Source organism: Schistocerca americana, chromosome 6, assembly GCF_021461395.2.
Source record: "Schistocerca americana isolate TAMUIC-IGC-003095 chromosome 6, iqSchAmer2.1, whole genome shotgun sequence".
In the NCBI taxonomy this organism is placed as follows: Eukaryota; Metazoa; Arthropoda; class Insecta; order Orthoptera; family Acrididae; genus Schistocerca; species Schistocerca americana.
This window is the reverse complement of record NC_060124.1, coordinates 201,318,507-201,331,552: the sequence shown is the minus strand read 5'-3', so window position 1 is coordinate 201,331,552 and position 13,046 is coordinate 201,318,507. Positions and strand designations below refer to the sequence as shown.

Here is a 13,046-nt window from a genome sequence, read left to right as displayed (position 1 = left end):
GTGTATCTACAGCTGCCTTTGGATAAGACGTCCACAAAGATTTTTGTGTTGAATACCCCTCAGGGTCTCCAATTTTAGCAGTTACTGAGTCCGCTCCCATAATTTTTCAGAGATACTTACAAGGGGAGGCCATGACATTTGAAATGCCGATTTACTGTAACCTTCACACACTAGCAGTTCTCCACGAGGACAACAAAATGTGTAAGCAGTAGCGCATACTTCTCAAGCATTATTGAGAAAATCGCAAGATAATTTCGGTCGTCAAATATGTACCTGTGCGTGGCCATTTTTACCATGAAGCAGCGGCAACTGAGTGGTTAGCATTCAAGCACCGTAATCGCTGGATCGAGCCCTTTCGTCAGTTAGTATATTTTTTTTTATTTCTAACACACTCATTTTCTTTACTGTTTATATTACAATTGATATAATGGGAAAAATACGTGTAATTGGATGAACTTTTATTAAAATTAACAATGTTATTTGGCAGTCTACAAATTTTTATTATCATAAATAATACAATCTTCATAACTTATCGACTAGTAGACGACCAAAGGCATAAAGTGATATTGAAAATGTATGCTTGTCCATGATTTGAGAAATCCCTTATACCTGGAAGGAGCCCGAAACTACTTGCTACCTGCAAGTTTTGACCGCCACAGATGGCTTTCGAAAGATGTACAATTAATCGTCGCTTTCGACATTACGAGTACAAATTGCAGGTATTTTTCGTAAAAACATGGAAAACAAAGTTCAACGGTACCAGCTGCACTGAATAAATGCTATGTTTCTGCATACGCAAGGTCTTTTGAGGTTTTCCAAGGAAAATCAAACCTCATTAACATTTTCAAAAACTTCTCTTTCAGACGATAATCTGGAAGCAAACCATGCATAACACAGCATTTCCATAAATATTGACGCTGATAATTGGTCATGCAGTATCGACTGTATTTTAATAGTGTCATCACGAGAGGCAATTTCTCGTTCTCTTTTGATCAAATGCGAACAATTTTGAAGACACAGACAAGCATACATTTACATGATCACTTTACGCATTTGGTCGTGTACTAGTCAATAGTTATGAATATTATATTATTTGTGATAGTAAAAATTTGTAGACTGCCAAATAACATTGTAAATTTAATAAAAGTTCATCATATTATACGGGTTATATCAACTGTAATATAAATAGTAAAGAAAAGACTGTGTTGAAAATAAAAAAATAAAATAAAATAAAAAACTGATGAACGGGACTCTATCCAGCGATTACAGGGCTTGAACGCTAACCACTCTGCTGCCGCCGCTTTGTAGTAAAAATAGCCATGCACAGGTATATATTTGACGACCGAAATTATTTTACGATTTTCTCAATAACGCTTAAGTAGTACACGCTAAGGCTTACACATTTTGTTATCCTCATGGAGAACTACGAGTGTACGAAGTTTACAGTAAATCCGCATTCAAGCGTCGTGGCCTCCCCTTCTTAGAGCAGTTTACTTCACAGGTGCCCTCCTTTGCTAATAATTTAGATGACACTGTCATCTTGGCCATACACCAGCAGAACACCTACAGAATCTGGAGGCTTTGTTCATTGTGTAATCAGAGGTGGGCTTGAAGTGTAATCATACAAAGTGTTATTTTTCAAAAAATGGTTCAAATGGCTCTGAGCACTATGAACTTAACTTCTGAGGTAATCAGTCCCCTAGAACTTAAAACTAGTTAAACCTAACCTAAGGACATCACACACATTCATGCCCGAGGCAGGAGTCGAACCTGCGACCGTAGCGGTTGCAGACTGTAGCGCCTAGAACCGCTCAGCCGCCCCGGCCGACTTATTTTTCCAACACAGAAACTGAGTATCTGGGTCAAGTGATCAATGCAAACAGATTTCATCCATCTCAGGCCCATTCGAATGCCACTTATGACTTGCCTGGCTCCACAATTACGGCTGCATTACCCGCAGTAATGTGATAACTCTCATGTTACGTTTGATTTATACCTAACACCACGAAATCGTGTCTTCATTGAACTGCTTACGCTGCAACGGCGTCCTCTCTGTTTGGTCCAAAGATTGTCAGTCCACTTTTCAGCATTTAAAGGACGTGTTAAGTGACTGGTCTCTGGACAATCCTTTCACTCTTGCAGTGGACACCTGTTACGGTACCAATGTGGTGTTGTGACACTGCATGGGTTTTGTCTAACACAATTACAGCCAATTAGGGAAAGGAGCCCACAGTCACAGTAACAGGGTTACTCACGTCCACCAGTATCTGTGTGGGCGCCACTTAGTTAGTTACTGACCACAGGCCACAAAAGGCTCTGATCGCTTCCTCACAGCATGTTATTTCCCGGACAGTGCATAAGCTCCAGCGATGCACTTTAGCGTTGTCCAGTTACCAGTATGAACAGATTTATCGGCCCTAGACTAAGCATCCCAATGCTGACCTATTGTTGCAGTCACTGGTAGGTTCAGATCCCCAATACGATTAATCAGAGGACTCATGCTTTCACATTGACTCTCAAGAAAAGCATATGTCACAAAACTTTCTCGTTACTGTTCATTGGGTGGCGAGTGGGACAGCAGTAGACCCAGGCATTGAGTGCTACTCTCAACTTCAATGGCTCCGGGTGGTCATGTAGCCTCAAAGAGATCCACCAGACCACGGTATGCCACTACTTTTGGGCAGCAGTGTGCTACCTTGATGTAGATGGGCATACAGACAAACAGGGGGGAGGCCCATATCACAGTTCCTCAGTCCCTCCAGTGTAAACTGTTTAGTCTGTTACACCAGGGGCATCTGGGTGTTCTGTGGAAGAAACAGCCAGCCTGGCGCCATTGTATACAGTCGGGCATTGATTAGCAGATAGATGCCACAACTTCCCAGTGTCCATGTGTGTGGACCATCAAGCCGCTCCCCCCTCAGCACTACTTTGATTGGCCACACTCTGCTGAACCACGGCAGTTTTGCTGGTTCCTATTGGAATACCTGCTGGTTATTGGTACTTGATGCATACAGCAAGCTTCCCTTTGTTGTCCTTACAACCTTCACTACGTCTGTCATTACCGTGGCGACCACAAGTTCAGTTTTTTATTTATTTATTTATTTATTTGAGGATTACCTCATGTGACAGTGGCTGATAATGGACCTCCGTTCACTTCACACACATTTGAACAATTCTGCAGTGACAATGGTATCCATCATATCCTCATGGCACCTTTCCACCCTCAGTCCAATGGAGATGCTGAATGGTTTGTCCAAATCTACAAGGCACCCATTCCTGGGACCAGGTCTTGAAAGTGTTTTTGTTGTCATACCACTCCTTGTCCAGGGATGGCATGTTGCCAGCAGAACTACTTTCTGGTGTTAGATATCCAATGTTGCTCCAACTTCTCCATCCATCTCAGAGGTTCTAAATCCCATCGACTACATCTAAGCCTCAGACACTGCAATGAGTGTAATACAGAGTTTCCAGCAAAGGTCGCCGATGGGAATATGACGTCGTGTCTCAGGTGTTGTCAAGGCCCACCTACACCACTCAAAGTCCGATGGGGCTGTATTGGCTGTACTCAAACCAGCTTTGGTCTTGTTTCTCACAATGTTCACAGACCCAGTTCACCACAAGGCTCTGCAGCAGCTGCCATCACAAGCACTATCGCCTGCCCCTGCAGGGCAGTCATGTCCCTACATCCATCCTCCATTGGGGACACCAATGGAAGTCGGCTGAGAGCCGCTTGCAGCCTCTCAGTCATGCATGCAGCAGCCTGAGGAGGAGTTGTGTCCATTCACCTGGCTGGGCGCCCATGAGGAGCCCATCACCTCTTCGGCGCCCTATCAGCGTCCACATCAGTCAGCGTGCACCATTCAGCTAGTTTCCTGCTTGACATTTCCAGCCCTGCTCAGGGCAAATCCCAGGATGTGGGTGGGTGCTTGGTGTCAACTCCAGTCTCGGCATCTGCCCCTTCATTTGCATTTGTGTCCCAGCCTCCTATCCCCCAATGTTCCACATCCTTACCCAATACTGACAACGATGTTTGGGGGAGCGGGGAGGAACGCAGTGTTGCTGACAGTCAATAATCAATAATGTCGCACCAAGGATGACCATGGCAACAAAATACAGCCGCAACGACCATAAGAGACAGTTCTGACGAGTGTTGTTCATCCAACTGCAGAGTATGGAGTAGGTGTTCCACTGACAAACTTGTTTCTAGAGAGTGTGTTAACTTGCGTCCCACAGGCAAGTGACATTGCAACTGTATTTGGACTTCAAGATTCAGACTTTTCATTTTAAACATTTCTGTGCCTACGACTGTTTCGTGTCTATCACGAGTTGTATTTGTATATACCATTCCTGTGCTTACTCCAGTCACAGCAGTGGAGAGCGATAAAGACAAGTTTCATTTTCTACTAAATAAAATGTTTCGTTATTTGACTGTTGGTGTTACAATCTTTACTTGTCTTTGTATTACCTTAATATACAAGCACAGAATACGATACTATATATTCAAGTTCTGCATGAAAGAAGGAGCACTCTTCATTACTGGACATGAAGCCAGCCACAGAATGAACCTTAAACAAGCAGTCCAAATCTGGCAAATGTTCAGCAGGTGTACAACAATAATGTCCAAATAGTTTGTACAAGAACGGACTTGCTGTTAATTGTTCTAGGAACCACTGAAAAACAGCTGGAACTGAAGTACTTCCAAATGGCAGGCTTTGAAACTCTAACAATTCAAAGTGAATGAATCCAAAGTGAATGTTTATCACAAAATATTGCTTTGACTGCTTGTCCGATGGTAACTCTAGGTATGGCTCACGCAAATTAACTTTGGAAAAGAATATGCCCTGTCCCTATCTGTTCATTATACGAGGGTAATCCCAAAAGTAAGGTCTCCTAATTTTTTATAAGTACATAGACCTGTTTATTTCTACAATGGTTTATATCAGTTTACAGCTTGAAAATTTATGTATTTTTTTCAACATAATCACCATTTCTGTCGATGCATTTTCGTAGACGCTGTGGCAGTTTTGTATGCCCATGTCATACCAGCTCGCCGTCAAGTTGTTCAGAAAGTTATGAACCTCTTCTTTCACCTCGCCATCGAAGCTGAATCACTGGGACCACAATTAACGCTGACAGATACTGTGAGACTCTTGACAAAAATCAAACAGGCAATTCAGAACCGGAGAAGAGGAATGTTGAGCAAGGGCGTACACATTCTCCATGACAACGCTCGCCCACACATAGCTCAGCAAACCGTTGCTCTCCTGCAACATTTTCAGTGGAACATAATCACCCACCCACCCTATAGTCCTGACTTGGCGCCCAGCGACTGCCACCTGGTCCGTAGGTTAAAAGAACATTTGGCCGGAAAGCAATTCAGCTCTGACGCGAGGTGAAAGAAGATGTTCATAACTTTCTGAACAGCATGGCAGTGAGCTGGCGTGACAAGGGCATACAAAAACTACCACAGCGTCTACAAAAATGCATCGTCAGAATGGTGATTATGTCGAAAAATAACTAAATTTACAAGCTGTAAACTGATGCAAACCATTGTAAAAATGAACAGGTCTATGAACTTATAAAAATAATAGGACACCTTACTTTTGGGATTACCCTCGTATCTTCCAATCATGGGAGGAAATGAATCGATGAGTGTTTGTAGGTTTATTGTGGGTTTACAATCACCACACTGACATAAACCTCCTCAGGGTTGCCACAAGTTTCCCCAAGTGAAATTCCCTGATATTTCCCTGATTTCCAGACACATTTTAGCATTTTCCCCTGATAAATTTTCAGATCTCACGGGTAAGTAAAGACAGAAGCTGACAAAAAAATGCAAGGATTTCTGTACTTCTAAACATGTGAGAAAAAATCTGAAGTACTAACATAAACATCTTGTGTAATTAACTGCTTTTAGATGGAGAAATCAAGCCAAATGGTACATATGTTTCATTAAGACCACTGATGTATTTTATTTCGATAAAGCGAAACACATTTGGTGACAAAAATATGCATTTTGTTGGAGTAGTAAGACAGATTTAAAATACCTTCACTGCTTTCAGAAATAACCTTGGAAAAAAGTAGGCCTCTTGAAAGAAATGTATAAGGTGGAGAAGAGTTGTGTAAACCAACACTGTGGGTGACCGGGAACAAAATGTTGGTTCTACTATGCACGTTATTGCCTGTTATTACCCACTGTGTTATGTCTATTATTCTATAGGCATTGTGTGATTTTTCTTTCAAGCAATACATGAGTACATAGTGTACAAACTGTCAGTGACTGCCACAATTTTCTTCTTCTTATCGTCCATACTTATATAAAAACGTTTGTAAGTGCCAAAATATAGTAGAATAAGTGAAATGTCTATGAATCGCCGCACTGTACAATGTACTTGCAGTGTGACAGTCGCAATTCCTGAAATCCATTGCCCATGGCCTCTGGCCTGCTGAAGAGCACAACAGTCCTGGATCTATGGATAAACCATGAAAATCCACTGCATTATGCCACACACAGACAGATCTGTCAGACTAGATCCAACAGGAAGGGCCTGCACATTAGTGGGAAACTATGGGCTTCAGATAAGCCCCATCAGTTAGAGATACCCATAGAAATGGCCTGCGGTTTTGGCCCGACACGAAAGTCCACTCGTGTGACCAGGTAATCTCATGTCAGACACACCAAGTTGATGAAATGTGACTGCAGTGATCACCCATGCAACAGATAACTTGCGCAAATACTTTAAGAATCAATACTAATGAGGACAGGTAGCAACTCACTGTAAAGATGATTGAGGCACAGACAGGCACATAGAAAAGACAATCACACTCTCACAATTAAATTTTTGGCCACAGCCTTTGTCAGAAAAAGAGAGCGCACACACATTTACACAATCCCTAAGACACAACTCATGCACACATGACCGTTGTCTCCGGCCATTGCGTCAACAAGCTCTGAGAATTACATCCAAACAAACCACTTTTCACGTCACCCTGCCTCTCATCGGTAGCAGCTGCTAGGCTAGCAGCAAGTAGTAGTGGTGGTGGTGGTGGTGGTGGTGGTGGTGGTGGCGGCGGCAGCAGCAGCAGCACTGACTGCAAGCTGAGGGGTACAGTGGGAAGGGGAAAAGCAGTAAGAATGAGTTGGGAAGCAGCGCACGTACTCAGCTGCACCCAGCCAGTGACGAAGCATGACATCTCAGTAAACAAACAATTTCATGCTACTGAGACAAAAAACGAGATTTTTCCAGTGTTTTTTTTTTCCAAATTTCCCTGATATGTTTGAAATTCCCTGATATTTCCTGATTTCCAGAACTTGAACTTGTGGCAATCCTGCTCCTGACGGCTTTCTGAGAATGAACAAGGGGGATGCCCACTGACTTGCAGAAATGGGTTTGTGTGTGTGTGTGTGTGTGTGTGTGTGTGTGTGTGTGTGTGTGTGTGTGGGAAGGGAGGGGGGGGACGCAGGCACATTGTCTTCAACAATAACGTACACACCAAAATTGTTAGCCCTTCATAAACCTGGCACAAAGCGTTCATTGTACTTATTAGACATGTCAGCAACATTAGTGTGAGGTACTGAAACACATTTCTAACACACTGTCTTGTATGCACAGTTTCAACCAATCAAAAATGTTTGCACTGTTCCTAGAACTGAGTACATGAAACAAAACACATTCTGTGATGGCGTGGGAAGTTTTGGCAAACTCCACGTGCAATGTATTGATATTTCCTGTCGGTTATATTCAGACAAGAACAGAAGTACACTTCTGTAGCTGTGGGCTACCAATCCTTTCACATGTGTTTATTGATTAGGGAAACAGTTGCACCTGTGGCCAATTGAAATTTAATTGTCTTCTGAGCCACTCTTAATTGGATTTTGCTGTCTGTGTACTACAGCAGATTTCCGTGACTTTGAAATGAGAGCCTTTGCCTGTGTCAGTTCTGTGGCAAAGCTTATACAACATGCATGTGTCGATTGGTACGCCAAAACTGTACACCTGTACAGTGCCAGCCATGGCCTATGCACTGGCTGCCTTGTAAACACACTGACTGACCTTGCATACAGAAATGGAAAGATGTTGTGTCATGATGAAGACAAGTTTTTCTGTCGTGATTTGAAAAGTACTGAGGACAAGACTTCCTCACTGTATTCTGTAGACCACCTCATGTATTGCAGGACTGAATGTTTTTACCTTCCTGTTTACTGTTAGTCTGAGCCCTATTTGCATTCACTTTAACATTAGCATGAACTTTAGGCCGAGTGTCTTATGCACTTTTAACAAAAGAAATACATGGAGCCTCAGACTCGCCTTCAGTTGTGTCCACAATAGTTTGAGATTTCACAATATACAGAAATGTTTTCAGATCCGGATCCAGCATATTGAGACCACCGGCATGAATACTTGTGTGTTGGACATTTTGCTCGATTGCATCTTGTAAGCCTCTTGTAACCCTTCTAAGTTCGGCAATGCACTGTTTTAATGTAAGCTGAGGCTGCTTCTCGAGCCAGAAAAATTTAAACCTTGGTGCAGCGACATGCACCTGAGCATCATAGCGTTCACTGAGCAGCCAAACAGACCACAGTTTCTGGACAAGAGCCAGGGAACAGTTTTAAACACAGATGGTACACTTCGGTTCCAACGACCTAAACAAAAAAAAGCATTGTGTGCATTACATGTAATGTTGCATTCGGCGAAATGAGCTCTCATTTGCACCCAATATTCTTACCAGTCACCTTTATTACTACTGAGAGGGTGAAACTTTGATGTGGCATCTGGTTGCCGGTGCTGATTGTTGCAATAGTAACCGAGCCATCTTTTGGATACTGAGCAGCAGCCATTCAATCTGCTGTGCCTGAAACTGAACATTTTTGTTTACAGATAATTCCTGTAGGGTTCGAACATTGTAAAACACTTTATATTTTACACATAAAATAGCAAAATACACAAGGCAAACCCATGACAGACTACGCACAGGCAGAAAACATGATTTGTTGCTGCTGCACATTTTAGCGATTTTGACTGAGCTAAACTTATGCTGTGGTGTTGTTCTTTACCAGGCCAGTGTAGAAGTGTGCACAGAATCATCTTTGTGAAAAATCAATGCAACACACAAGTTTATTTATATATAAAAGCCGACTTAAGAATTTTCTCTCATGCGAGGCCCCGGTACAAGGTTGTATGTCTATTTAAAGTTCTAGATTCACATATTTTACTGTTCGTAGTGTTTCTTCTGCGTAATCTTTCTTTGACTGTATCAATACCCGTTTGTGTCATGAAATTCCAAATATTCATGAGTGCAGCAATGAACTAGTACTGTTATCGTCAACTGTAGGCTAAAAACTAAACTGTGCTCTTTTAAAATTTTTGAGGACAGAAGGCCTATCCCTGTTCAAAACAATCTTTCTCTAATTTCACTATACAATTTTGAGAAAAGCATTTTAGTTTCAGAGCTTTCAGGTGCATACAAAAGTTAGTGGTATGAGTGTTTTCGATACATAATTTAATTCGCAGCAAATCAATGTTTGTGGTTCACAGTTCAGCCAAAGTATAGGTCACTCCTGAATTTCATTGTATAGCAACACAAGTAAACGCGTTTTTGAGAATTTTCGGAATCTACCATTGTCTTTTGCATAATCTATGAGCATTTTGTAACAAATCAGAATTTGTAATTTAGTTACTGTAGCAGGTTTTCTAACATACTGTGTTAATAGTTTTCCCTTAAAGAAGAGTAGCCTTATATATTATCCACATGTATCGTAAATTAACTCTTTTCGAGTCTGCTAGCAGCTATAATTAACATAAAAATGTTTTAGGAAACCAGTGATTTTTAACACAGGTTTTTGTGTGGCGTTAATACAAGTATTGTTTTGTTTTGTTATGCAGTAGGGTGCAAAAACAACTGGGGTCATACATGCCCAAAACAAAACTATAGAACACAAAGACAGAGAGGAGTCAAAGACTGTACGTCAGTCCTGACTAACTTAACAGAAGACAGCTAAAATAAGGTATGTGGAAAAAGGGCTAAAACAGACACCATGCAGAAACGGAGGTCCAAAAATAAAAAGTAAATGGCCGTCGCCATATTGCTTTGATGGATAAAAAGTAAAATGCGGTCAACTTAACAGCCCATGCGTCATTTCCCAAAACAGCTGATAACGCAGACGGCAAACCCAAATGGGAATGTAAAAGGTTAAAAAAATGGACATTCCATCAGGAAGTGGCGGACAGTTAAAACTTGGGCACAATGTATACAAAGTGGTGGGGTAGCGCCACTTAGAAAATGACAATGTCTAAAAAGGCAGTGCATAACACACAGCCGAGTTAAAATAACCTCCTCCCGGCGGGAGAGCCGAGAGGAGGTCGTCCAAGCTGGTGGGAGAGGCTTAATAAGCCCGAGCTTATTCCAGTGAAGGGAGGACCATTGGTGATGCCAAAGGGACGCAATGCAGAAATCATCAGAGGGAACATAGGTACTCGGGGCTGAGGTACTAGGACTGCAGCTTTGGCAGCAGTGTCAGCTGCCCCATTTCTTGGCAGACCAACACGACCAGGAACCCACAGAAACATCACACTAGCTCCACTAAGAGTGAGCAGTTGGCAGTTTTCTTGGACCTTCTGCACTAAGGGATGGTCGGTGTACAGTGCACATAGACTTTGAAGGGCACTGAGTGAGTGAGCAGAGGACACAATTGAAAAGGCTATGTCACCGGATGTACTCTGTGGCCTGATACAAGGCAAAGAGCTCGGCTGTAAATACTGAGGAGTAAGCCGGAAACTGCTATGTAAAGACAAGGGTGCCCAATGACAAAGGCACATCCGAACCCACGGTCAGTCCGAGAGCTATCAGTGTATACAAACGTACCATCGCGAAGTTGCACGCGACGGTCGTGAAACTTAAGGCAATAGACCAAGGCTGGAGTAGTGTCCTTCGGAAGCAAACGGAGGCCAAGGTTAACACGGACCGCTTCACGAAGCCAAGGTGGTGAAGGGTTCGCACCGACTGGGAAAGGTGCAGGTAGTGTGAAGTTAAGCCTCTTAGTAAGCGCCGAAAGAGGACTCCAGAACGTAACAGAGAAGATGGACGAGCCCCATACTGACAATCGAAGGAATCATCTAAGAAGGAGGTATAGGATGTATGGCCAAGCAAGGCACAAAAACGGCATGCATACCTGCTGAGGAGGAAGTTATGGCTGTAGGACAGGGACAGTTCAGCAGCTTCAGCATACAGACTCTCAACCAGGCTGGTGCAAAAGGCACCCGTGGCCAAAGGAATGCCACAATGAGGGATAGTGTTGAGACAGCGTAAGAGGGATGGGCGTGCAGACACTTAAACAAAGCACCCATAGTCGAGTTTCAAACAGAGGAGGGTTGTGCGATCGGCACCCCAGGAAGTACCATTGAGGATACATAGGACATTGAGGAACCACCTACAGTGGAATGCCAGTAAGATATATGGGAGGACCAAAAGTGTTTCCTATTGAGCATGAGCTCAAGGAATTTCATAGTTTTCAAGGAACGGAAGAGCAACAGGCCCAAGATGTAAAGATGGTGGGAGAAACCACTTGCGTCACCAAAAATTCATATAGGTGGTTTTGTCAGTGGAAAAGTGAAAGCCATTGCCGATACTCCAGGCGTAAAGACGATCAAGACATGCTGAAGACGCCGCTCAGTGAGACAGGTCTGTGGAGAACTGCAATAGATAGCAAAATCGTCAACAAAAAGGGAGCCAGAGATGCCCAGTGGGAGACAGGTCATGATAGGGTTAGTGGCGATAGCAAAGAGGACAACACTCAGGATGGAACCCTGAGGTTCACCGTTTTCCTGGATAAAGGTGTCCGACAAGGCAGAACCCACACACACCCTGAAAACTCGATCTTTTAAAAATGCCTGAAGGAAACACGGCAGGCGGCTACGAAAGCCCCACATGTAAAGAGTACGGAGGACATCAGTTCTCCAGCAGGTGTCTTAGGCCTTCTCCAATCGAAAAACATGGCCACAGTCAGGGATTTCCGCAGATTGGTTGGTTTAAAGGGGGGTGGGGGGTGGGAGTGGGGGGGAACAAACTGTGAGGTCAACGGTCCCTCGTTCCCAGTAGAACGATTACCCAAGGGAAAGAAGAAAACAAAGAAGACGTACGGAACAATAACAGGAGAAAGGAAGAACCAGAAGAACAACAGAAGGACAACAAACACTACAATGGACAAAACATGACAAGAAAACCACAGAGAGATGCAAGAAACAGGGAGAACAGATTAAAAACATGAAAGCAGATTACCACAGCTGGCTGATCATGAGAATAAAAAAGGAGAAGCCAGCCACTCTGCAACACATTAAAACCTCCACCCTAAAAGCCCTAGGGTGGAGGACACAGGGGGACAAAGGACATGCGCTAAGACTCAGATCAAATGAAAAAACCCACCTTCATGAATAAAATTTAAAACTAAAGCTGCTGTTGAGGCACTGTCACCCCAACACCAAAGGAAGAGTGCTGGGAAAGTGGGCAGTCCAGCAAGAGGTGGACGACCATCATCTGGGAGCCACAGTGACTTTGACGTGGGTCCTCACGACGGAGGAGGTAACCACGTGTGAGCCACATATGGCCAATGCAGATCCGACAAAGGACTACTGATTCCCTGCGAGAAGCCAGCAGGGAAGACTTCCACACATTCGCAGTCTCCTTAATGACACACAGTTTGTTGTGCATACTGTTATTCCACTCAGTCTTCCAAAGCCGAAAAACCTAGCAGCATAATACAGAACGCAGGTCAGTTTCAGAGATGCCCATCTCCAGTAGCGGTTTCCACGAAGCCTGTTTTGCCAGCCTGTCAGCAAGTTCGTTGCATGCGATTCCAACGTGTCCTGGGGGCCACACAGCCACCACTGAACAATTGGACTGTTCCAGGGCAGAGATGGACTCCTGGATCTTCACTACCAAAGGATGGTGAGGTAGCACTGGTCGATAGCTTGTAAGCTGCTCAGAGAGTCAGAACATAGAAGAAACAACTCACCAGAACAGAAACGCATGTACTGAAGTGCACAAGATAT

General features: G+C 43.4%; 1 protein-coding gene across 3 annotated transcripts in view; it reads right to left on the bottom strand.

Moving 5' to 3' along the window:
* Nucleotides 1–13,046, bottom strand: part of LOC124619678 — a 58,349-nt gene that overhangs the window by 28,732 nt on the left and 16,571 nt on the right. Inside the window, exon 2 of one of the 3 annotated variants that reach the window (XR_006980109.1) lies at nt 8,735–8,859. The exons of 1 other annotated variant lie outside the window; for it this stretch is intronic. Coding sequence is in view for 1 of the 2 variants with exons in the window: in XM_047146220.1 (XP_047002176.1) it covers nt 8,728–8,839 (112 nt within the window). In the remaining variant the exon portion in view is untranslated. Of the gene's footprint in view, nt 1–8,727; nt 8,860–13,046 lie in introns of all 3 variants that reach the window. One more of the 3 variants, XM_047146220.1, reaches the window with a different exon arrangement.